This window comes from Ostrea edulis, chromosome 6, assembly GCF_947568905.1.
Source record: "Ostrea edulis chromosome 6, xbOstEdul1.1, whole genome shotgun sequence".
Classification (NCBI taxonomy): Eukaryota; Metazoa; Mollusca; class Bivalvia; order Ostreida; family Ostreidae; genus Ostrea; species Ostrea edulis.
Window position 1 is genome coordinate 81,065,628 of NC_079169.1, and position 27,564 is coordinate 81,093,191.

A 27,564-nucleotide genomic window follows, 5' to 3' on the forward strand; every position below is an offset into this window, starting at 1 on the left:
AAAAATAGCTATTCTTTATATAAATTCTAGATACAATGGTGTCACTTGCATAGATACTGGCTATGCATACATGTACATTTACATTTCAATGATTGATACAAATATGAAATACAAATGTTATTCGGTTACATGCATATCTTTGCCACTTAAGTTAACTACAATGTTCTGCAGAAGATTCCCCGTGTATTCTCGATCGTAGGATCTGTATTTCTTTTTCTCCTGAGGATGATTGGGTCCCCATTCTTCATTTGGTCGCAAGGAATTTCTAAATTTCTGAAATGTTTGATTTTATAAATTAATATTTCTAGCATTCTACAAACACAATCTATGTAGGTGAAAACAATGAAATGCTTTTACTTATCTATAATCATTTACTGATCTATAATCATTTACTGATCTATAATCATTTACTGATCTATAATCATTCACTGATCTATAATCATTTACTGATCTATAATTATTTACTGATCTATAATCATTTACTTATCTATAATCATTTACTTAATCATTTACTGATCTATAATCATTTACTGATCTATAATTATTTACTGATCTATAATTATTTACTGATCTATAATCATTTACTGATCTATAATTATTTACTGATCTATAATCATTTACTTATCTATAATCATTTACTGATCTATAATCATTTACTTAATCATTTACTGATCTATAATCATTTACTGATCTATAATTATTTACTGATCTATAATCATTTACTGATCTATAATCATTCACTGATCTATAATTATTTACTTATCTATAATCATTTACTGATCTATAATCATTTACTTAATCATTTACTGATCTATAATCATTTACTGATCTATAATCATTTACTGATCTATAATCATTTACTTAATCATTTACTGATCTATAATCATTTACTGATCTATAATCATTTACTGATCTATAATCATTTACTTAATCATTTACTGATCTATAATCATTTACTGATCTATAATTATTTACTGATCTATAATCATTTACTGATCTATAATCATTCACTGATCTATAATTATTTACTTATCTATAATCATTTACTGATCTATAATCATTTACTGATCTATAATCATTTACTTAATCATTTACTGATCTATAATCATTTACTGATCTATAATCATTTACTGATCTATAATTATTCACTGATCTATAATTATTTTCACACAAATGAGAAAGAATTCTACACTTTAAAACATCTGTGTAGCTGGGAGGGGTGGGAGCGCACCACTGGATCACAACTAGTAACTTTTATAAATGAAGGAGGCAGAAGGACATCAGTATTATCATCATATCGACAAACCTGCATAAATGTTGCGCCAGGTGCAATTCTGATTTCTCTGTAGGCAAACACGGGGATGGGAAGAAGAGGTACCACGGCTATAAACCACCCAACCACCTGGGCCCATTCCGGATACTCGTAATTTCCATATTCAGGAGGAACGTAAGAGTAAAGGGTCACTATCATTGTAACCTGCATTAAAGAAACCAAAGTATTATAAAGAACTGGCGATGTGGTATACCTTATAGAAAGGATAACTAGTGTTTCAGAAAAGTATTATAAAGAACTGGCGATGTGGTATACCTTATAGAAAGGATAACTAGTGTTTCAGAGAAGTACGTACCAGTAAAATAATGGGAGTGAGAAAACACCAGCAGATTCTTATAACGGATGGAATCCCATGCCCCGTCATTAGAGCTACATCTCTAGAAAACATCTCAGCACCTAGGGAACAGTTTTATGTTATACCAACTACCAATTATATATATAACTTATATTATCAACATCATAATCTTAATTATCAGGTGCAATTTTTTTTTGGTATTATAATTTTAAGAAAGCTAATTAACATTTTGGTAAAGTGTGTGCGACACTGTCGTTACCTGTCTACATGCAATATTTACGTAAATATCAGAATATCCAGTCTAATACATTTAATAATTCTCATTTGATGTCGAATGGATAAGATGTAAAACTGTCGTCAAAATCATATCCAACTTTCGTAATGTAAAGTGTTTTTATTCATTTAAAACAGCGTAAATGCTACCATAATGCTATGTAATACGTTTTGGCACCAACAGCGTGCGCGACTTCATATACATTGTATATGGTTATTGTGAATAATATCTTGAGAAGCATCAGTCTTACACACTGGAGAAATATATTTTATCATTTTAAAATCTTCACTGGGATATGAAAAAGGGCGGCCTTCTCACCTGAAGGCTAATCATATAGACATACGTGTTGCAATGGTTAAGATGCATATAGTATCTGGGGATTATTTTTTAAAATTGGGGCATATCGATAAATACAGCTGTCGCTATGGATGACTGATTCAGGGTATCGTGATAGTATTGATGCTTGTTTATAAAGTATTTAAAATCAATGTTTTCCTGTTTCTATTTATAGATAAAAGATTACATGTTACATGTACAATATCCGTGTGTTTCTTTGGAATGCTTGAAAGTTTAGTGGACGATTTGCTGTTTGCATCAAAATTACCATATTTAAAAACTATATTCTGCTTGTCGAAAAATATTTCCTGTCAGTGCATGACGAAGTAACGATGTTGCTACACATTGCCATATTACACTGTAATAACGCCCCCTTATCAACTGTCCGTAAAATACATGTTCCTTCAATTATTTCAGATGGTGTATATGATTGTCACAGGCAGATTTATGTGTTTTGTATCTTGGTTTACGTCCTTCTCATTTGAGAATGTTTAACTCATGTAGATACATCATGTTTAGTACCACAAATTTAGACCTATGCCTGGCACTTGAGACTGTAGCAGTTCCCATGGGTTCTTTATCGTGCAAACGCTTACCTTTACACCGGACTTCCATTTGTTAAGGCCATGTTCGAGAAACTTTTGATTTTCTATACTAATGCCCAGTGCTTCTATGAAGAGCCACTACGTTTGTTAATTAAACGTCCTTGGTCCTGGGATATCAAACTTCCTTAGTACATGCTACAGGTGTTTTAGACAACATCATGGTATGAAATTCTTATATCACGTTATTTCGTTGTTCGTACATGTACGTGTCATATCTAGGAAATTACTTGAAAATATGACATTGTTTTTATGTTTCCACTTTTCGATAGTATTTTGTATTTCCTACATTTACATATTTAAAGACAAGCCGCTTTTAATACATTTATCATCTTCTTCACTGACTGTAGGTCCACTCTGTCCCACTTTGGCATTCAAAACTCCACTAAATGCACCTCCTACACAGAAGAGCTCGAAACTGGCGTATACTTATAACCTTTTGACTTATCTCCCTTTGCAAAGTCATGCCAATTATTTAGACTATCCTTACCATAAATCCATCCAAATACTATACATTCAAAAAATCCAAAGAGTGGTACTGCTATCGCTGCCGAGTACCAATCAATCAACTGGAACACGTACATGCCTCCCTGTAATGAACGTGAAATCGAGCGTAAATCATATTAGACAGTTGTGTCTATATAAATGAATAAACTTTGCTTCAAAACTAGACACATATATTTGATGTTTAATTCTTCAATACTTTGTCAACATCGGCACTTTATCATTCTTAACATTATACATATACTATAGTATGACATACCGCAACAATATAAACTCAGATGATCCAACGTCAACGTAAATAATTGTATGTAATTTAATCAGCTTACCTCGGTACACATGATTAATCCTATGAGGAAACAAACAGTTGAGAACACGGCGGTCATGAGAGTCCGTCGCTTTCTCCATATCCGGAAGGAATCCGACAGAGCTGTGTAAACAGGCTCAAGAGTTCCGAACTACAAAATACAATAGTGCCAAAAATACGTTTCCCTTAAATACTGAAAACGTCTACGCATATATTAAACTTAAAAAACAAAATACAAATTCCTTTATATTCTGTTTGATGATTATTAGAGAAATAAAACTGTTCTATCTATATAACTATTTCATTACCAAATGCCATCAACGTAAGTTAATGGAAAGCTGTGATAGCTTTCCGGAACACGAAAGTATGGAACCTTTTGTTTAGGTTACATGTATGAAATCAGTCAAATAATTTACAATTTCTTTACCGTACTATCTAATCCTACTGTCAGCAGCATTATGAAGAAGATTACAGCCCAGAGGTTGGGCAGTGGCAATTTGGCCAAAGCCTCAGGATATGCTATAAAGCCCAGACCGGGTCCTGTCAACGAAATCAAACATTATTGGGCTTTTTTCCCTAATCCAGCAAATCAATCAGATTAAATGTAGGATATGTATGTCTTATTTTCATTTTTAAAGATTTTCAGCCATATATTACGCAATATATATTTTAAAAGTATTCTTTTTTGTAAATCATGCAAACAAAATTATTTACAATTAATATTTTTCCTGTGATTATACCCTCCTCCTCTCTGTGATAGACTGGTTTTCTTTATCTTAGGCTACGTTCCCACTGCTGTGCGATCCGTTACGAACGCCACAATTGACCATTCGCAGCTGATCGCGGAAGCTTTATTTTTGGAATTTCGGGCTTTGATATGAGTTAATACTTTCTTATACGATTTGTTCCGCTTTGATGCGGTAAGGTCATGATAAATAAATTTCACGTGACACGATGTATCATCACCACATACGTTCTGATAAGATTGTCCTGATCAAGTTCAAGACTGGACCTCGATCTCATACCATCCGGGTCCCCGATTTGGAACGGTCGTGTTCGTGCAAATACGTTCGTATACTTTCCGATACGTTAATCACGAACCGAGCATTACAACCCACAACCCACAACCACTGTGACTGGCTGAAGTTGATGTTGGCATTCGCAGAATTACTGTATGTGTATAGAGGCCTAGTTCGATCATCAACCATAGTAGTTATTTAGTTGACTTCCGAAACTTCTTTGTGCATACCTACCGGTAGCTTGCTTCCAGACCTTCAGTGCTCATGTCTTCTTACTAAAGTTTTGCCATTCTGTAAGTATAAGTTGTTTGGTAGACCTGACATGCGCAGTGACACCCTTTCCGGTTTTGACCAAAGGCAGTTCGATCATACTTAGGTTCAACTCTAGTTACTATTATAGTTGATGATCGAACTAGGCCAACTATCGTGACGATCGTGGGACGGCGCAACACATCGCAACATAGCGTGGTATTTATTCTATAAAAGATTTAACAAGATTATCACGATTTGGGCGCACGATTATATGCTATATGTTAATCACAGAAACCAGCTGTGCAGTAGAGTAAGATGCAAACCTGATTTGACGACTTTCTCAATCGGGACGCCGTTTTCGTGGGCCATGTATCCTAGTATTGCGAACACGACAAATCCTCCAAATATACTGGTGCCCTCTCCTGCCAGTACCAGAGCATAACAATCTCTGTACGAAACGAGAGCATGACATTAAATATACTGGTGCCCTCTCCTGCCAGTACAGAGCATAACAATCTCTGTACGAAACGAGGGCATGACATTAAATATAATGGTGCCCTCTCCTGCCAGTACCAGAGCATAACAATCTCTGTACGAAACGAGAGCATGACATTAAATATACTGGTGCCCTCTCCTGCCAGTACCAGAGCATAACAATCTCTGTACGAAACGAGAGCATGACATTAAATATACTGGTATCCTCGCCTGCCAGTACCAGAGCATAACATCGAGAGCATGGCATTCAATATTGAAGTTGTAATAACCAAATATAGGAAAAATATATCAAATAGTTTGTGTATCTATACTGCACCTTAGACAGTTGTTATGAAATTTGTTGAAACTGGCCATGGTTATCAATGCACCCCATATAATGCCGCTGGAATAAAATATCTGAATGGCTGCCTCTGCCCATACCTAGTGAACAACATAAACATTACGATGTAATCTGATTAAAATCAGCTCCTCGAGGAGTTTATTTTAATCAGATTGCATTACGACGCAGATATCAACTATATCTATGAAATATAATAGTAAGAAAATATGGCCTTTCATTGGCAAATGTTTTGGAATCATTTTGCTTGAGAATTTAACTCATCTAGAGATGTATTTAGAATTTAAGAAATTAGTAGATATAACCACTTAATGTGGCATGTCTTACAATCTAACGTAAGAAATGATAAGCATTGCATTGTCAGTCGTTGTTTTCCTCACTTCCATGGTTTGTTTTTATTTCAAAATTACCGAGTGCATTAGAGAACAACATTTGTCTTTCTACATTGACCTCTCTTTCATAGGCACATACATGTACGTACATGAAGCAATTACACAAACCGTGTTCTCCCATGCGTTCTCTTGTTGCGGAAAGAAAAATGCTACAAGTTAAAAATTCCGACAAAAGTTGTTATATAATGGTATAGCTTAGCATCACCAGTATTTTACAATGAATAACATTGATCAGAAAGATGCGCATTCACTTTCAGCCATCCTCTCTAACCAAGTGTGTACATAGTACGTATGGACGAAACACTTTTTATTTATTTTGTTTCATTTTCTGTTACACTGAGTAATATTTACTGAATATATTCACCATTATTTTATAATATGAATTAACCCTCTCCTCTAACACGCGTCGATTGTTTTGAAATACTAAACATTTATTTCATAAGGTTCACTGTTTATGAGATTGGAGGCTACATGTATGTGAAGTTGCAGTGTCTTTGTAATAGTACTAGTGTTTGTAGATGTGGCTGGGTCAAATTATTACAAAGCAGAATATATGACTGGCCTTAGATGTTAAATGATACCTTTCCATCCTTTAAGCGTTCAAAATCTGGCGTAATATAGTACACAATCCCATCGTAAGACCCCGGCAAGGTCAGGCCACGAATTAGTATCACCACCAGGAGGAGGTATGGAAGAGTGGCGGTAACATAGACCACCTGAAAGAAAAACAGTTTCATCAAAAATCTGTAAATATAGTTGTTTAATTTCCAGTTACATCCAAAAGTAGAAGCTTTAGTCGTCAGTTCTACAGTGTAATACAATTTTGACTTCAGGTTCATTGGTCAGACTGTAATCAAACTCACCACACACAGGGACAATGCTTTTTCTTTATAGATTCCAATTTCAGAGTGAAAACATTAACATTGAGAATAGAAATATATGTTGTTAGAGTACGGTGTACGGTTCATATTGTGTATCGTTACTGCCTGCTGAGAATGGCGTATTCTGACTACCTTTCATTACTCTCTGGTGAGAATGGCGTATTCTGACTACCTTTCATTACTGTCTGGTGAGAATGGCGTATTCTGACTACCTCCCATTACTGTGGTGATAATTGCGTATTCTGACTACCTTTCATTACTCTCTGGTGAGAATGGCGTATTCTGACTACCTTTCATTACTCTCTGGTGAGAATGGCGTATTCTGACTACCTCCCATTACTGTGGTGATAATTGCGTATTCTGACTACCTTTCATTACTCTCTGGTGAGAATGGCGTATTCTGAATACCTTTCATTACTCTCTGGTGAGAATGGCGTATTCTGACTACCTTTCATTACTGTCTGGTGAGAATGGCGTATTCTGACTACCTTTCATTACTGTCTGGTGAGAATGGCGTATTCTGACTACCTTTCATTACTGTCTGGTGAGAATGGCGTATTCTGACTACCTTTCCAACTGTTTTGATGCCTTTGATGATACATAGATACACCATAACCCAAGCCGCTAGGAAACATAGTGCTAAATGCCACTGTATCGACCCCAGATCTTCAAGACCCTCCGACAGATGGAGCACGTTACCTCTGAAAACATCAGTGATTTTTGTAAAATTTACATATATATGTAAAAAAGAGGCAAGCAAAGAGCAACGTACACCGATTCATAATAAGGGATCTGGAAATCCAATACTTACTGCCAGAATTCTTCTCCGGGTGTTGTGAAATTTTGGATGCTGAACGTCGATAGCTGACTGCCGTTTTGGTGAGATAGCGTACTGGAGACGTTTCCAACATCAGAAGACGTGAGGTTATCAATCGTACCATTTGTTACAGACCCACCGCGCTCGTCTGCGTTACACCACGGTGTGTTCCAGTCCTGTTCACACAACGTCCACGGCAAAGGGGACTTAAAGGAGCTGGCTAGGTAATACGTCGTCCAACAGATGATAACGATGTAATATGAACAGGATATTGTCGAAAGTATGGCGATTCCAAATCCGACACCTGAAAGTACATCATGTTTTTGGTCTTGTGTGCGTTCCTAGTGGTTTTAATGCAACATACATATACTAGTAATTGTAACGCTTGTCATTTTTCGTAATGCTTTCACTGTTGGGATCTAAATTATTGATAGTTTGATAAGATTACCTCTAAATGTTTTATCTTTTTTTTTTCTTGTTCACAAAACTTGATATGAAATATTACAAATAAGTAGCTTCATAAATGATATATGGTATTTCGGTTCTCTTAATTTGCGCTTTTAACAATTGTCAAGTTGTATTCAATTTTCGACATGATTATAAAGATGAGGGTTTCATACACCCATTCTTTGAGTGGAAGTAAAAGGCATCTGAATTTTGTAAAAAGAACTGTGGCTTTGTTAAAACTAGTTTATTTGCGGATACAGCTAGTATATTTAAAAACCAATGTTATATTCCCTAGCCAACGATCTAAATTCAATAATGCTTTTTAAATCAAAATTGATTTGAGGTTTACAGCATATAGATTTTTCTTTAGGATTCATATTTTAAAACAAAGACAGAAAATTTAACAGGAGAATGCCGTCACAATAAGGGTAGGTGACATGACCTCTTTTTGAAGATTTGTGTGACCTTCACCAATAGTGAACGAGTATTTATACAGGGTGGAGTTTCTTGAACCCACCTCTTTACAAGTCTTCAAATGCCTTAAAACCAGTAACAGATATCTACGAATAGTGGGGTTTGCTGATCGTATGGTGTGATTGATGTACACGTTTACGGTATCTCAGTCCTCATACGTTGGGTACTTTATCGATATGATTTAATTCATTTTTTAAATTTTCTTTTATAATGTAGATGCATTTGGTGACCATAGCCTCACAATTCCATAACAAATATTTTTTAATATCTAATTAAAAATGAAATAAAATAAAACCACTCGAATCTAATATCACTATAAGTCAAATGCCATAAATGTTGTCCTATGTATGGCGCTCAAGACCGTTTACTGTAACAATGGTGGTTCTTTGTCGTGCCTAATGACCCGCGACTTTCTCTTTTCATGTCAGGCACGTTGAGAAGGAACAGTCACTGTCTACATTAAAACAGGTGAAACTCATCAAATTCTAATTTTTTGAAAACTCCCAGATTCAAATAAGACCTCATATCTTTGACCTTTTGTGCTTGGTCGTACAGTGTGTAACGTACACGTAAAAGAGAAATTTTGGCTAAATGTTCACTGGGCAGAGCGTACAAAGAATGATAGAATTTGTCATTTTAGAGAGGGTTTTAGGAAACAACTAACCGTCTCTGAATATTTTTCAGTTACTGTAAATTCCTTATTTTATAATGAGTACTTAATTCCGCGAACTGACTCTTCCAATTGCGAAAACGTAAAAAATGCGAGTTCTGACTTTCGGAGACTATTTCGCGTTACCCATCCCATTAATTAAACATAAATTAGCTTTAAGAAATGGTTATACAATTGTAAAATGATGATTAAAACTAAACATACAAGTAAATTTTCTAGACATATTGATAAAGTGATAATTTCTTACATTGAGAAGAATAACTTCCCTCTCAAATACGTTATCAATGTTTAGGTTGCACACTGTGGGGAGCAGTTGCTTAAAAAGAGAAAAATAACATTCACATTGTTTTAGTATCAAACAGCTGAACAGATCAGCTACGTGTACAGTAGATCTGGCAATTAAAGAGACGATCAAGCAACACAACAAGTTCAGAGTCATTTATTATCTCAAAACCATTTATAACATGCACTTGTATGGTGTACTGGGGCAATAAATGCAAGGTGAAGATAACGAACAGTGATCAATCTCATAACTCTTACAAGCAATACAAAATAGATAGTTGGGCAAACACGGACCCCTGGACACACCAGAGGTGGGATCAGGTGCCTAGGAGGAGTAAGTATCCCCTGTTGACCGGTCACACCCGCTGTGAGCCCCATATCCTGATCAGGTAAACGGAGTTAATCCGCAGTCAAATCAGTGTGCCAAGAACGGCTTAACAATCGGTATGAAACACGTCAGACAGCATTTGACCCAATGCGAGGTTGTATTGACGAACTAGATCGTTATAACGACTATAGAATTTGCGAAATGCTGACTTCAATCGAGACTGTTGAAATCCCTGTACCATCAACTTGTTTGTCAGTAGCTTACCTCGATTTAAAAACTTACTATACCCAGAACAAGCTCTTGCATATCGAATCAGTTGATATATATAAACACCATATGCAGGTGATAATGGAATATTGCTACATAAATGTGGGAAAATGACGATGGAGAAGCTGAAATTATCCCGTTTGTCATATAGTTGAGTTGTCAGTTTGCCGTTAATGTCTACTTTCAATAAAATATCTAAGTATGAAGCAGAAGTGGACGACTCTGTGGTGTCCTTTATTTCGAGCTCACAGGGATATATCAAATCGACATATGAATGAAAGCTATCATTGTTAATAGACAAAACGTCATCGATATATCTAAAAGTCGAATTGAAGGTCACAGCGAGAGATTTTATCTTCTCACGAAGAAGTTTTTGAATAAATTCTGCTTCATATGAATATAAAAACAGGTCAGCTAACAAAGGAGCACAATTCGTGCCCATGGGAATTCCAACAGACTGTTGGAAGACCTGATCACCAAAGACCACGAAGATATTGTCAATGAGGAACTCTAGCATATTTTTTATTTCAACTTCAGAGTACTTGTGCGTGGAATCAGAGTGGTGTTTAACAAAGTAAGTTTTTGAATGACTGATCACTAGATATGAATATTTCCGTTTTCCGTTTTTGTTGAAGAAGCAACTGTCTATGATGTCAAAAAGTCTAGTCTTTAATTTATCGTGAGGAATGGTCGTGTATAGTGTTGAAAAGTCATAGGTTTTAATGCTATTGATTTGGGAAAAATTCTGTGATTTCAAGTTTACTAAAAGTTCTTTAGAATTTTTTAGAATCCACATTTGATTAACACCACTTCTGGCATATGTAGTCGCACAGTAAGTTTGAAGTTTCTCCTTCACAGCTGTTAACATTTTCGTGAGGAGCAAAGATAGGGGCTTGGTAGAGCACTTACTGGATCCAGCAATGTATCTTTGTTTGTAAGGGTTTTTATGTAGTTTAGAAATTCAGTATAGGTACGGTAACTCATATTCATTCGACCCATTGACTGGATGATATGCAAACGTCAGGATAGTGGAAGTAAGAAACCAGTGTAAGCAGAAATGGAGGACAGGCTCTAAATCCTATATCTTCATGGTGCACGTACACAGATTTTCCAGTGACACAAGATTTAGTTTTGACATGAGATCGGAAAATTAAGTACATTCTGTCTTACAAAAAAGCATTTGTTAACATACTTCTTTCGTATGTGAGAAAGTGCAACACACTCTAATATATAATGAATTTCATCTGCTGTATTTCCCGGTGTTACAACCTTTCATTTCGTGGTATACATTGTACCTATCCAGCATCTTGGATCGACTGGTCGACGATTATTTGAAGTATTATATTTTTTCTAGATCTAGTTCCGTTTTAAAACATTTATGGGACCATGCTAAACAAGAGTACCCCAAACGATACAACATACGCCCGTTAGACCTACAGTCCAATAACTGTATCCATGAGAAAAGGTCCAGAAAACTATTTGACCTACTTTTAGCCAAAAAGTAGGTCATGGTACACCAATCAAGCTGAAATCTGAATAGATTTTGTATTTCTTTGAGAGGAAGGTTGTAACAAAATTTCAGGAAAATACCTGTATTCATAACGAATAAAAATCTGGGAAACTGCTTGACCTACTTTTACCCCTAAAGTACCTGCCTACAAGGTTCTCCTACTAAGTGATAATACGATCTTGACCTTTGACCTTGAAGAACAAAATGCGCCCTCCACCCACTTGATCTTAGGAGTATGTGTACTAAGTTTGACGGTCCTAGCGCTAATAGTTCGGTCTGTATTCAGTCTACAGGGTTTTCCTATTAACTGATACGATGACCTTTGACCTTGAACAACAATAGGCATTATTTTCTCATCTTGATGATCAAATGTATCAAGTTATGAGATCCTGAAACTTACGGTTCATTTTGCAATTTGCCTACAAGTTCCGGACAGACAAACGGACGACGCCATACCATAATACGTCCCGTCTTTGACGGGTGTATAAAAAGCAATGTATTGTGTAATCACGAAAATTAGACGACTTAACCTTCCTGTCGTTAGATTTATTTTAGTTTTATCAAGGAATTATTATTCAATTTATAATCACATGGTATTGAGGGTCATATTTTTTTTTGGTTAAAATTTATACAGTAGAACCCAAAAAGTGACATGTATGAACAGAAATTTCTTATCAGTCTCTCTGTCCTTGAATTCTGGGGTCCCACAGGGATCTGTATGGGGACCATTTTTATTTCCTATATATGTCGATGATATTGTAGATACACTGTACATTTAACATGCCATTTGACGATGACAATTCTCTGCAACAGTCTTATAAAAAAAATCTGTTAAATTCATTGAAGACAAATTAAATCATGATATCAAAGTTAAAGTCTTAAAAGATTAGTCCAAATATGCCTCTCACCATTTAATTCTTCAAAATCAAAAGCTTTTTTAGTACAAGGGAAAGTGTACACCCTCCAACGTAAACATTTCAACATTGTGACTTCGAAACCTTTCCTGTTTGAAGACTTTAAGTGCAAAAAGGTAATGTATTATTACTTCTATGTCACCAGCAAGCATATTAATTTCCATAATCATTTTCTTTTTTAATGTTTTGTAAGAATTACAGATGAGGAAAATACACTTTGCAAGAAATTCCCAATATAACCGTACTGAGGACTAAGGTATCATTGGGAGTGCATGTAATTGTGTGTGTGTGGGGTGGTGGTGGTGGTGGTGGGGGGTGGTGGTGGTGTTCTACTGACCTCTGAAAAGTGGACAAACATCCCATACTTTTACAATTCCCTTGCCCGAGAACTGGCCAACAGTCACTTCCAGTGTGTACAGTGGGAGCCCGCAGAAAAAGAGAAAAAATACGAATGGGATAAGAAATGCTCCTGAAAAAAAGATAAGTTATTTTTAGTCGCCCAAGAATACAAGTCATCGTTTTATCTTAAACAAATGAACTTACCTCCGCCATTTCTCATACAGAGATATGGGAACCGCCAAATGTTTCCAAGTCCGACACAAAAACCCAACATAGAGAGGATGGACTCAGCCTTTTTATCCCATTTCTCTCTTTCCTCAGATTCTTCAGAGCTATCATCTTCACTCAGGTTAATTTTTTCACGGTGTTCCATAATACTTTGCCGCTTCTGTTTTTTTTCTTGATCTATCAAAAATATAGTTTTATAAAACTGGGAATTATCACTCGCAAACGAGTTGAACGATTTTTATAAAACTTTTTCTGGGATGATAGATATTCATAAGATATTATGCAAGGTTTCAATCGTGAAAGTTTGGGGTAAATTTCCCTTACATGTAACTTGCAAACTGGAAATCCATTAATGCAAGGACTGATGTCTTCGGATGTGTACAGTGTTATTATTACCTGTATTACCATTGTGCAATTATATAGCGCTTTAAGGCAAAACTGCATAATTTTTTTGTAATACACAGTATACCATACAATTTGGATATAAAAGAGCATGGAAATTGGATCTCATTCACATCGGTGGTAAATCGTTACAGTGATCTTAACTTTGAAGTTTTCATATGCAATTTGAAAACAAATTGACAATCTTTATACAAGCTGTCGGAATCCACAGTCGTTAAAACAGACTCGCTGTATTTAACAAACGTCATACGTGTGTTGTTCACAACTGCAGCGCATTCAAGAGGAAACGGGTATCATCACAATTAGTAACGATATCAAAGGCAAAAACATTGGAAATGTAAATATTCAATATCATAAAATATTTTTTAAACATTTTTCCGTTATGTCACAAATGTGATAATTTGCATCGAATGCCCTGAAAACTGCCGAATGAAGATGTATATTGAAAACGGTTACAATGCCCCCCGGAAATACGTATTATGCCCCCCCCCCCCAACTGTTTATCACTCGCACATGCATTTATCCTGCATATTAATTTACAATCATGTAAAATGTGAGGCGTTTCCACCCTAAGGGTCGATGGGTTTTTATGCACCGTTTTCCCGACAACAACTATTACAATTCTTTTAAAATTTTCAAACACTGCCAAAAATTCACCAATTTAGAAAACTCTTCTCTTACAACCCCACATCTGTAGGAAAAATTAATTGTATAGTCGTGTAGAGCATGTTCTTTACCAAAATAGTAAATTTGATCTTCGGGATAGGGGTTCTAACTCCAGGATGGGGCCAAACTTGGTACATAGTGTTTATGTGTAAAACATTTCAATAGCATCCTCTTTAAATGCTATTGATACTAAATGCAGACCAAATAGATATTTAGAAGAAACAGGTAGCCCTTTACCAAAATTGTAAATTCCATGGTTCCAGGGATAAGGTTTTGATTTCCGGGTGGAGACAAAATTATTATTATACTTGTGTTTATCAACGTCATATACAGTTTATGTTTCAACATGGCTAACAATTTTAGGACCTTGTTTCCTATCCATATCTGTTATTCCCTTACAGAAAATAAATTATTTAGTTGTGAAATAAAGAATAATGCATGAACTCCTGTTGTTCCTCCTCATTAACATTTCAGACAGAACTTATGAAGTCAACTCAGCGCTTTTCAGTACTTTCATTACTTTGATAAAATATTGCTTTTGAAATCTCGGTAGTATTCGTATCATAACTTGGACAGAAAAAAACATCAAATAAAACCCAATCCTACAATTCCACGAAATGTAAATTTTAGAAAGTGTTCTCCATAAAATCGAAGAAACTATTCCTTGTTTTCATCATAGCAAAACTGTTAAAACTCAGCACAAATAAGAATGCAGTAGTTCAGTGATAAAGCGTTCTCTACGTAACAAGAAGGTCGTGAGTTCGAGCCGTGCACATGTCAAGGTCGCGTCAAACCTAAGACCTAAGACGTAAATCGTGGGCACGTTTGATTGAACAACTCGAGGAAGGCGTGGAATTGTAGGGTTTGGGTGTTATTTGATGTTTTTTCTGTCCAAGTTATGATACGAATACTACCAAGATTTCAAAAGTAATATGTTATCAAAGTACTGAAAATACTAAAAAGCGCTAAGCTGACTTCATAAATTCTGTCTGAAATGTTAATGAGGAGGAATAACAGGAGAAGTTCATGCATTGTAAATAAAACGTGTATTTCATAACACTAGTGTTCAACACGGGTAGGAAGAGTTTACTTCTGATTTTAGCGGGAGTATCAAGTGTTCAACATGGCGTATAATGAAAAGAAATATTGAGTATGACATGTGGAATTAAACTTTTTGGGAATATAAAGCAAAACTACCATGAAAAAAGACACATAGCTAAAGTTTAAGTAAAAGATGTTTTTCTTTCAATAATCAATATAAATATTTGTAAGCCAGGCTGGATGTTTGTTTTGATTCCAATGTATTGTAGATAAAGTCACTTTTTGAGGTGAATTATATACGATCTACGTTTGGTTTAATTTTGACGATATTTACACTATTTTAGTACTGTATGTACATGCATACTCATGTAATAGGATGCTCAGTATCAAAATACAAAACTACCACATTTAAATAAATTGTCAAGGATACGATTTTCATATCAAACACCATTTTATAAAAACAACACTAGAGCAACATTATATCTATGTTTGATAAGATATCTAATACATTTTATAAGATATACCCCTGGGTCGAGGCCTCTGCTTGTGGACTGTTAGTCCCCGAGGGTCTCTACAGCCCAGTAGCTAAGTACTTCATTACTAGCTTGAAAATACGGATGTATATTTAATTGCTGTTATTAAATTTAGAAATTCATTTCAAAATTAAGGATTATCTCCCTCATGCATAGCTCTTATCCTTGGACGAATTTGGCTCCACTTTTTTGGCACGCTGTTTTTGGCTATATTTAGCTCTAAAACTTCATAGTTATTTCGGATTTCAAACATTTCGGTTGAGCATCACTGAAGAGACATTATTTGTCGAAATGCGCATCTGGTGCATCAAAATTGGTACCGTATTAGTTTTACATCATATAATTTACAGTTTATAATATATCTTATAAATATATAAGATATCTTATAAACTATATAAGATATCTTATAAATTATATAAGATATCTCATAAACTTTATAAGATATCTTGTATTAATATTAAACAACATATGTTTGTCCTACTCTTTATTTTGTATTGCTTAGAAGAGTTATGAGATTGATCGCTGTTCGTTATCTTCACCTTTCTTATAAAAATAGAAGATACCTTATAATTTAAAATTCATTTTTATAAGATATCTTATAAAAGATATAATTATATATTTTATAAGATATTTCATAAACTTTATGAAATATAAGATATCTTGAAATGACTTTTCATAAGATATCTCATCTACTTTATGAGATATCTTATAATATATACAAGGTATCTAATATGTTTTATAATATACAATGTATCTTGCCAAAGTAAATTCATATGTTACTTTATAAAGTTTATAAGATATGCTATAAAAATCCATTTATGAAATATCTTATAAAATATATAAGATATCTTATGAAGTTTATATGCTATCTTATAAAAGAACATTAATAAGATACCTTATAAAATTTAGAGATATCTTATAAAGTTTAAGAGATATTTTATATACTAGATGTTTCATATATTTAATGAGATATCTTAATAAAAAATACAAGATATCTCATCTTTTATAAGATATCTTATAAAGGATATAAGATACCTAACAAACTTAAGAAGATATCACACACCTATTATAAGATACCTTATATACCTTTCATGAGATATCTATAAAAAGGAACCTCCGCGGTAGTCTAGAGGTACATATCGAGCGTTCGCCCCGCATGCGGAAGGTCGGGGTTCGAATCACGGCCGCGACCGACCTAAGTCGTTAAAATAGGTAGTGACATTTCCATCGCCAAACGCTCGGCATCAGGTGTGAATGTCACGGGTCCTCGGAGATGACCTTAAAAACGGATGTCTCGTATTACAGTAGGTGTGGCACGCTAAAGAACCCTCACTCTCATTGACCGTAAGCGCCGAGCATAGGCCTAAATTTGAAGCCCTTCAGCAGTCTTGATGACGTCTTCATATGAGTGAAAAATTTTCAAGAGGGACGTTAACGTAGTTCCACACTCCTGTGACGTCATAAGATTTTGCAAAGTCAATAATTTAATGACTGAAACATAAATTTTGTTGGAGTCTTTTTCAATAGTTATTGTAAAAAATCTTGTTAGCCATAAAATATTTCAAAAGTCTTAGTTATATTTGAATAGTCAATGATGTGTTTCAAAATGTTGAATCCAAGGACAATAACTCTGTTTACATTAAATTATTTATCAAGTCCATTATGCAATAGATTTCCAATATTTTTCATAAACATTTTACCAAGGTGACAAGGAATTATTATCTGTGTCTTTTCATGAAATTACATAGAATTTTAATCCATGAGTGGTTTTGAATAGCTCAGCTGTATGGTGCCAGACTTAGGTTTTTTATGGGGGTATACATACTCTGGAAGCTATAGATTTGAAATTATTAAGGAAAGGTATGGATTTTTTCCCATAAATAAATATAACATATGTACATCTACTAATAAAAACAGAAAAAATGATATGTAAACCATGCTATAAGGAAATTGTGTCCATATTTGTTTGTTTTTTAACATTTTGGAGAATAAGGCTAATTCAATAACTTTGCACTTATTGTACTAAAACTTGATGAACAGATTGAAAATGACATGTGTTTTAGTTATTGACATGTTTCGTGATAAATAAATGCAATTTAAATTTTTTTATTTTTTTTTTATTTTAAAATAACAACAGATAACTGTTTCCAATGAATTTCATAAAAATCTACATAGGGGTGCATTACTTCAATAGTGTCTTTAATGAAAATTAATATGGAAATCCTTAACTATTTTGCCTTTTCTCATTACTCTGAATGTTAATTTATTGATTCCAAACCAAAAAATGCTACCTAAACCCCAAAAATCCAGGACTAAGGACCCACCTTAAAAGAAATAACTGTAAAAACGGCGTTCCATAAATTTAGACCATAGATGCTTAGAGCTTACGGCCGTAGCAGCGAGGGTTTTTTAACGTGCCAACGCCTGCAGTGACACGGGACCTCCGTTTTTAAGGTCATTTTTGAAAGACCCGTTATTCTCACTTCTAAATGTCGAACGTCTGGCAAAGGAGCAACTAGTCTAGGTCACTACACATTTGTCAATGCAGTGTTCTACGAGACAAACGTCTAGGAGCATTCTACGATAAACATTTACACTCCATAACGAGGCTTATCCGAATTCTGATAAAGCAGCTGATTGGTTGATGCATAAGGATGACGGACGCAGTCGAACAGAAGATAAACAAAGTTTTATCAGATTTAAAAATCGAATTCTCGCTGAAAGCTTTACAGAAAGAGTGTTTACTTAAATTAGCAAATAGATCAGACGTGTTGGAAGTATTACCAACAGGCTATTGGAAATCGCTATTGTATACGATTCTACCCCAATTAATGTTTGAAGAAGACCTGCATAGTAATACTAGTTCTCGTGAAGTCAGCATAATTCTGGTCATATCGTCACTGGTTTCTCTAATGAAGGACCAAGTTTCGAACTTGCAAAAACACAACGTTTGCTTTCTTTAGAAAAAGCGACACATAAACTGACATTTGGAACAACAGCTGTGCTCTTTGTTTTCTTCGGTGTCGCCATTTCAGTTTTTCGATAGCGCCCCCTCGCGGTGTAATATTTTTAAATAGAACGCTCCAAGGCGTTTGAGTGGGAAGTCAAACGGCTTGCGTGACCTAGGCTTAGGAGCAACAAGTCGTGGCCGAGTGGACTTACGCACTGGTTTGACAATCTTGCTATGCGGTGGGTGCCATACGTCGCTGGTTCGACCCCGGGCTGGGGCGAAAATTTTCAGTTCCTAGTTGTGATTATTTAGTGCATTATATATATATATATATATATATATATATATAATGCTTCTCTTTTATGCACTCTCACACAAACAATTATCCCTCATGACCTATAATTAACAATTTTCCTACATATAACCTTGAGTATTCAACACTGTATTCGAAAAAAAAGAAAAGAAACTACTGTACAATATAATGCTATAAAATGTTTCCTCGTGCATTGAGTTTTTGATAAGTTGTTATAATATTGATTTTTTTGTCTCTTTTTTTCATAAATAATATTATATTTCGAATGAATAAATTGATCATTCAATATAATTTCTTGAATTCACAGGAACGAGATGAATGAAACTTGATATTAAATCATAAAAAGCGGGCATAGCTTAAGAAGAGATAGAGGTGCCTCCCAATGCCATGTTAATAATGGGGCCTCAATAAGTGTCACAGTTTATTAACACAGTTCTCTTATAACCCAGTAATATAGTTCGCTATGAAAGTAATCCGTTCTCTTTCTTATTCCCCCTGTATATATGTAGAGAGATAGAAAATTCGGTGTTCCACTGCATTTCTGTCTCGATAAAATTATCGTACCATTGCCACGTGGTTTGCCGATTATGCAAATTACAGTATGTTTCTATTATGCTCCATATTTATACAACGAATAAAACTTCGAACAGCGAGTTAAAAATAAAATTATAGCAAATAAAAATGATGCTGAATACAAAATAATCCAAGATAAGGCTTTTGCCATCAGTTAACGTAATGGATCTTCTGTATTTTGCTTTAAATTGAAATAATATTTCAGCATCAAAATCGTTATTTTCGCTTACCTTTTTGTAAGTAATCCCTATACCACCACCCTCAACACGAATACTGCGATAATAAATGTCTAGGCACGGTGTTGACCTACATGCAAGTTACGTGTATGTTTCCTTAAAGAATGGTGTATTAATGCACACGTGGTTATATATGTGCATGCTGGATCCCTGATAGCAATACTCTTGTACAGCATTACGGAATATAGTATATAATAGGGGGGGGGGGGGGGGGGGGTGAAGTGCAATTTCAGACATATAAGAAATTCACAAATCAGAAAACTACATAGATTTTGAACTTGGAAAAACAATCATATACTGAACACCAAGGCACATTCCATCATGTCCGCTATACAGGTGCTCCCCATTTAATTTCGTAAATGACGAATGGTAAGTATATGTAGGTATGATCTGGAGTTGTCAAACAAAAGTGAAATACGTATGGTTGTTGAACAAAGTAGACACTCGGACATCTTGAAACTCAAGAAATAACATCGTAGAAGGAAAGACCGATAAAAGAACACTAAGCACATTTTTTGTTTAAAATAGATTAAATCATATATTTCTAGTCAAATGTTGACCATGATCCGATTTTTTGATTATATGACCTCTACATCATGACGACACGGGACATGTGGAAATAGACAAAACTTTTGACCATATATTAGACAGAAATATTATTGTTCAAACCTGTATTGCAGAGATTTATGATTGCGTAACCATATGTGTTACATGTTCGACAAGGTCACTGTAAAAGACTTTAAAACCACCTCTTCAGAAGACCGACACACTTCCATACATGCATGCATTCGCGAAAATAAGGATTTGAGCTGTTGAGTCCTTATTCAGGGTGTTTTTTTGTCTTTTTTTTTAATACAAATATATTGTGGGTTTTGTTGATTTATTTCGGAAATTTATTTCATTTTTGAAATTTGATAAGGGTATCAACGGAGACGCTTCCCGCCAGCAAACTTCATGACGAGCTACTAAAATAGACATACTATATTTATCTATATTCATTGTTTACAACTACAATGCAGTCATGAGGAAATGCCTACCATAAGAATTTGTACAGATGTCGAATATAGCGAATGACCCGAGGAATTTGCAGTGCCCGACAAGACGGTATAGACAATAGTACACGTGCCGACAGAAGATAGGGATCACCACAACAAATAGTGACACACAATTCGAGAGAAAATGAGTAGAGACTTATCAGAGAAACTGGCAGAACTTAACATCCCACACTACATCTCATTATCATCCTCAATGTATATACATGTACATATATATATATATATATATATATATATATATATATATATATATATTCCGTCATAAAACAGTTCAATCTTGTATTCCAACATATTTCAAGTCTACATCCTGTATTTCCTACAAATACACTTCTACTATTACATCCAAGCTTTTTAATTACAAAAATAATTTGCAGTGCCTAAATATACACCATCTTACACTTAACCCACCTAAGTGGACCTGTTCTTCGTTTTCTTTGAACTATAGTCGAGCTGGACATGTCATTACTGGTAATGTGGATGTAGTTGAAAATGAGGAGCTGAAATTACTTATTTTAAAAGGTCCTAAATTCAGAGAATCTCCGTCTTTTAATGGGCAACAGATCTTCATCTTTGTTTTGAATTATGTCGAAGATTATACCAGACGATGGACTAAATATGAAAATATCATACTTTGTCAGAATGGATTAAAAGTATAAGAGGAATATTAAAATCCTGTCTTAGACACTTCCAAACAAAGGAAGGACCATCTATCCTTCTGCGTTTAGTATACCAGAAGTGATAAAATAATCAGATAGGTTACATGAGGAAAATGTTTTGGTTCCAGTTGACAAAACTTGTAACAACATTGTATTTGTTTGTAAGGCTCATTATTACAACTGTATTTTAAACTAACTTATGAATGCATTAATTCCACATTTAGTAATCGTACTTATACTCCAGCTGCCCTTTCAGAAGATGAAATTCTTCAAAACCATGCTTCAGTTTTTAAACACATCTAATATCTCAGTCAATGGGTCGAATGAATGAGTTACCGTACCTACATATGGACTGGATTCCTAAACTTCACAAAAGCCCTTACCAAGAAAGATACATTCCTGGGTCGAGTAAATGTTCTACCAAGCCCCTGTGTTTGTTTCTAACGAAACTATTCACAGCTGTGAAGAAGAAACTTCAAACATACTGTGCCACAACAGATGCCAGAAGTGGTGTAAATCAAAAGTTTTTTTTTAAAGAACTTTTAGTAAATTTGAAATCGCAAAACTTTTCTTAAATCAACATCAAAAAGTATTACTTTTTAACACTTTACACAGGCATTCCTCACGATACATTAAAGACTATACTTTTTGACATCATAGACAGTATCTTCTTCAACAAAAATGTAAAAAGGAAATATTTGTATCTAGTGATTAGTTATCAAAAAATTACTTCAATTGTTAAACACCACTTTGATTCCACGCACAAGTACACTGATGCTGAAATAAAAAATATGCTAGAGTTCCTCATTGACAATATCTTCGTAGGCTTTGGTGATCAGGTCTTCCAACAGTCTGTTGGAATTCCCATGGACACGGATTGTGCTCCTTTGTTAGCTGACCTGTTTTTATATATACTTAGCAAAGTTTATTCAAAAGCTTCTACATGAGAAAGAAAAATATCTTGCTGTGGCCTTCAACTCAACATTTCGATATATCGGCGACGTTTTATCTATTAACAATAATCATTTTCATCCATATGTCGGTTCAATCTATCCCTGTGAACTCCAGATAAAAGACACCACAAAGTCCTCCACATCTGTTTTGGTAAACTAACAACTCAACTTTATGATAAACGGAATGATTTCAGCTTTTCCATCGTCAACCTTCCATATTTACATGCATGTAGCAATGTTTCATTATCACCTGCATATGGTTTTTATAGCTCTCAACTGATTCGATACGCAAGATCTTGTTCTGCGTATGATTAGTTTTTAATTCGATGCAGGCTACTGACAAACAAGTTGATGTTACATGGGTTTCGATACTCTCGTTTAAAGTCAGCATTCGCAAATTCTATGGCCGTTATAACGGTCTAGTTTGCCAATACAGCCTATCATTGGGTCAAATGCTGTCTGGTGTGTTTCATACCGATTGTTAGGTCGTTCTTGGTACACTGATTTGACTACAGATTACTCCGTTTACATGATCAAGACACAGGGCTCACGGCGGGTGTGATCTGTTGACAGGGGATGTTACTCCTACTAGGCACCTGATTCCTCCTCTGGTCTATCCAGGTGTCCGTGTTTGACCAACTCTTTATTTTGTATTGCTTATAGTAGTTATGAGATTGATCACTGTTCGTTATCTTCGCCTTTCATAAGATTGATCCCGCACTAGACATGTTAAAACAAAAGTACGTACCATCTATCCTTCTGTGATAAAAGAATTAGATAGGTTACACGAGAAATATGTTTTGGTTCCAGCTGACAAAGTTTTTAAGAACATTTCCTTTGTTTGTAAGGCTCATTATTACAACTGTATTTTAAATAATCTTGGCATTAATTCCACTTTTGGTAATCGTATTTATACTCCAACTGCCCTTTCAAAAGATGCAATTCTTCAAAATCATACTTCAGTTTTAGACACATTTAATATCCCAGTCAAAGGGTCGAATGAATATTAGTTACCATACTTATACTAGATTCCTAAACTACATAAAAACACTTTCAAACAAAGATACATTGCTGGATCCGGTAAGTGCTCTACCAAGCCCCTATATTTGCTCCTGACGAAAATATTAACAGCTGTGAAAGAGAAACTTCAAACTTACTGTGCGACTACATATGCCAGAAGTGGTGTTAATTAAATGTGGATTCTAAACAATTCTAAAGAAGTTTTAGTAAACTTGAAATCGCAAAACTTTTCCCAAATCAATAACATTCAAAACCTATGTCTTTTCAACACTACACACGACCATTCCTCACGATAAATTAAAGACTAGACTTTGACATCATTGACAATTGCTTCTTCAACAAAAATGGAAAAGGGAAATATCCATATCTAGTGATCAGTCATCCAAAAACTTACTTTGTTAAACACCACTCTGATTCCACGCACAAATACTCTGAAGTTGAAATAAAAAATATGCTAGAGTTCCTCATTGACAATATCTTCGTGGTCTCTATATTCATACGAAGCTGAAATTTTTCAAAAACTTCTACGTGAGAAGAAAAAATCTCTTGCTGTGGCCTTCAATTCGACATTTAGACATATCGACGACGTTTTGTCTATTAACAATATTAACTTTCATTCATGAAAGGTGAAGATAACGAACAGTGATCAATCTCATAACCCCTACAAGCAATACAAAATAGATAGTTGGGCAATTTTATTTCGAGTTCACAGGGATATATCGAATCGACATATGAATGAAAGTTATTGTTAATAAACAAAACGTCGTTCTGATTGTAGTGTTATGTTTGTAATGTTCTGATTGTAATGTTCTGATTGTAGTGTTCTGTTTGTAATGTTCTGATTGTAATGTTCTGATTGCAGTGTTTTGTTTGTAGTGTTCTGTTTGTAGTGTTCTGTTTGTAATAGTCTGATTGTAGTATTCTGTTTGTAATGTTCTGATTGTAATGTTCTGATTGTAATGTTCTGACTGTAATGTTCTGATTGTAGTGTTCTGATTGTAATGTTCTGATTGTAATGTTCTGACTGTAATGTTCTGATTGTAATGTTCTGTTTGTAATGTTCTGATTGTAATGTTCTGTTTGTAGTGTTCTGAATGTAATAGTCTGATTTTAATGTTCTGATTGTAAAGTTTTACTTGTAATGTTCTGATTGTAATGTTCTGTTTGTAATGTTTTGTTTGTAATGTTCTGATTGTAATGTTCTGATTGTAATGTTCTGTTTGTAGTGTTCTGTTTGTAATGTTCTCTTTGTAGTGTTCTGATTGTAATGTTCTGATTGTAGTATTCTGTTTGTAATGTTCTGATTGTAATGTTCTGATTGTAATGTTCTGGCTGTAATGTTCTGACTGTAATGTTCTGATTGTAGTGTTCTGATTGTAATGTTCTGATTGTAATGTTCTGACTGTAATGTTCTGATTGTAATGTTCTGTTTGTAGTGTTCTGATTGTAATGTTCTGTGTGTAGTGTTCTGAATGTAATAGTCTGATTTTAATGTTCTGATTGTAAAGTTTTACTTGTAATGTTCTGATTGTTGTGTTCTGCTTGTAGTGTTCTGATTGTAATGTTCTGATTGTAATGTTCTGTTTGTAATGTTTTGTTTGTAATGTTCTGATTGTAATGTTCTGATTGTAATGTTCTGTTTGTAGTGTTCTGTTTGTAATGTTCTCTTTGTAGTGTTCTGATTGTAATGTTCTGATTGTAATGTTTTGTTTGTAATGTTCTGATTGTAATGCTCTGATTGTAATGTTCTGATTGTAGTGTTCTGTTTGTAATGTTCTGATTGTAGTGTTCTGATTGTAATGTTCTGACTGTAATGTTCTGATTGTAATTTTCTGTTTGTAATGTTCTGTTTGTAATGTTTTGTTTGTAGTGTTCTGATTGTAATGTTGTTTGTAATGTTTTCTTTGTAGTGTTCTGATTGTAATGTTCTGATTGTAATGTTCTGATTGTAATGTTTTTTGTAATGTTTTGTTTGTAGTGTTCTGATTGCAATGTTCTGTTTGTAATGTTTTGTTTGTAGTGTTCTGTTTGTAGTGTTCTGTTTGTAATGTTCTGATTGTAATGTTCTGATTGTAATGTTCTGATTGTAGTGTTCTGATTGTAATGTTCTGATTGTAATGTTCTGATTGTAATGTTCTGATTGTAGTGTTCTGATTGTAATGTTCTGATTGTAATGTTCTGATTGTAATGTTGTTTGTAATGTTTTGTTTGTAGTGTTCTGATTACAATGTTCTGTTTGTAATGTTTTGTTTGTAGTGTTCTGTTTTTAGTGTTCTGTTTGTAATGTTCTGATTGTAATGTTCTGATTGTAGTGTTCTGTTTGTAATGTTCTGATTGTAATGTTTTGTTTGTAGTGTTCTGTTTGTAGTGTTCTGATTGTAATGTTCTGATTGTAATGTTCTGATTGTAATGTTCTGATTGTAGTGTTCTGTTTGTAATGTTCTGATTGTAATGTTCTGATTGTAGTGTTCTGTTTGTAATGTTCTGATTGTAATGTTCTGATTGTAATGTTATGATTGTAGTGTTTTGTTTGTAATGTTTTGTTTGTAGTGTTCTGCTTGTAATGTTCTGTTTGTAATGTTCTGATTGTAATGTTCTATTTGTCTATAAACTTCTATCAGATTGTGAAGTTTTGGAATCCAATGATGTGCAGGGTTTGGTGGTGGTAGTGTTATGGTGTGGGTGGAATCTTTAATGGGCGCAAAACTCATCTGGTTATCCCTGAAGGCAGTTTGACAGCTCAACCGTACATTGACGCTCTTCTGCAACCTGTTTTCGAGACATTTGTTCGCCCGCATTGCTTACTTTTTCAACAGGGCAATGCCTGGTGTCATGTCTGGAGAAGTGCAATGGACTTTCTTCACCAAAACAATGTCGACATGTTACCATGCTCGCATACAATCTCGATCTCTCGCCAATAGAGTATATGTATGATATGTTACATGTAGGTCAACGCATTCGAACGCGCCGAAATCCACCATATCGTGACAGAACATCTGCTGGCACAAATAATCCGTGTAACGAACTCTATGCATCGCAGAATTCAAGCAGCAGATGCTTACGGGTGCATATTAGTTATTGGTGTAGGAAAATATCAGTGTCTACAACCTCTTCAGCCTTGATATTGGTTGTCATAGTAATGGTAGCTAACTCTAAAAAAAATGTTTATCTTCTAGTCCTATTAGCTGTAGAAATTAAACTTTTGATTGAAATGATAAAATGATATCACGAGTACCGAGTATTGGAGAATGCGTTTCTTTTGCGTGTCAGTATATTTGAATCAGATAAGTCATACTTCATATCTACTCCACAAGGTCTAAAGGCACATAGCACAAGTGAATGAATTTAAATTTGTAAACTGAACACAACTGGTTCCCTATAATTGACGTTGCAAGCTGGTTCCCTGACAATAAACTGAGAATATACTTACGTCAAATTTTCAAACTGATCGAATCCATAAATACTGAATATAAGGCAATGAAATTCATTCTGAGATAATATCTTAAATTGGATTCAAAATGACCATAAAGTATTCGTGTGATTTTAGCAAGACAATGATATATTTGACTTTTAAAATGAAATGTATTCTCAGTTTATGTTCATGGAGCCATTTTGGTTTAGTAATGCATGCAGTTGACACCAAATGTCGTTAAACCGGAAACACAGTCAAGTAAATCTATTGATAATCGACTTAACTTAACAACGCTTAAAATTTGCAAATTAATTTTACAAAAATAGATTTTCAATAGGAAATTGAAATTTTCATACTTACAAGTAGAAAGATGTTCCCTTAGTCAGAAAAGACTGTCAAATACAGCTTTTATAGATTTAATGACATCATTTTTCTTTCTCAGAGAGTTTGCATT

General features: G+C 34.5%; 1 protein-coding gene across 2 annotated transcripts; it reads right to left on the reverse strand.

Moving 5' to 3' along the window:
* On the reverse strand, positions 1-27,564 carry LOC125672551 (sodium- and chloride-dependent betaine transporter-like). 2 transcript variants are annotated; one of them, XM_048908749.2, is made up of 14 exons: positions 27,471-27,564; positions 13,277-13,477; positions 13,071-13,202; positions 7,836-8,145; positions 7,593-7,725; positions 6,725-6,859; positions 5,731-5,834; positions 5,243-5,367; positions 4,076-4,188; positions 3,671-3,799; positions 3,331-3,430; positions 1,629-1,729; positions 1,307-1,477; positions 1-273 (listed from the first exon to the last, which is right to left on the reverse strand). In XM_048908749.2, the coding sequence occupies exons 2-14, from the start codon at positions 13,443-13,445 to the stop codon at positions 118-120; spliced, it is 1,878 nt and encodes a 625-aa protein (XP_048764706.2). In that variant the 5' UTR covers positions 13,446-13,477; positions 27,471-27,564; the 3' UTR covers positions 1-117. The 2 variants fall into 2 exon arrangements, with proteins under 2 accessions (XP_048764706.2, XP_055996919.1); XM_056140944.1 differs by lacking the exon at positions 27,471-27,564 and adding an exon at positions 20,009-20,120.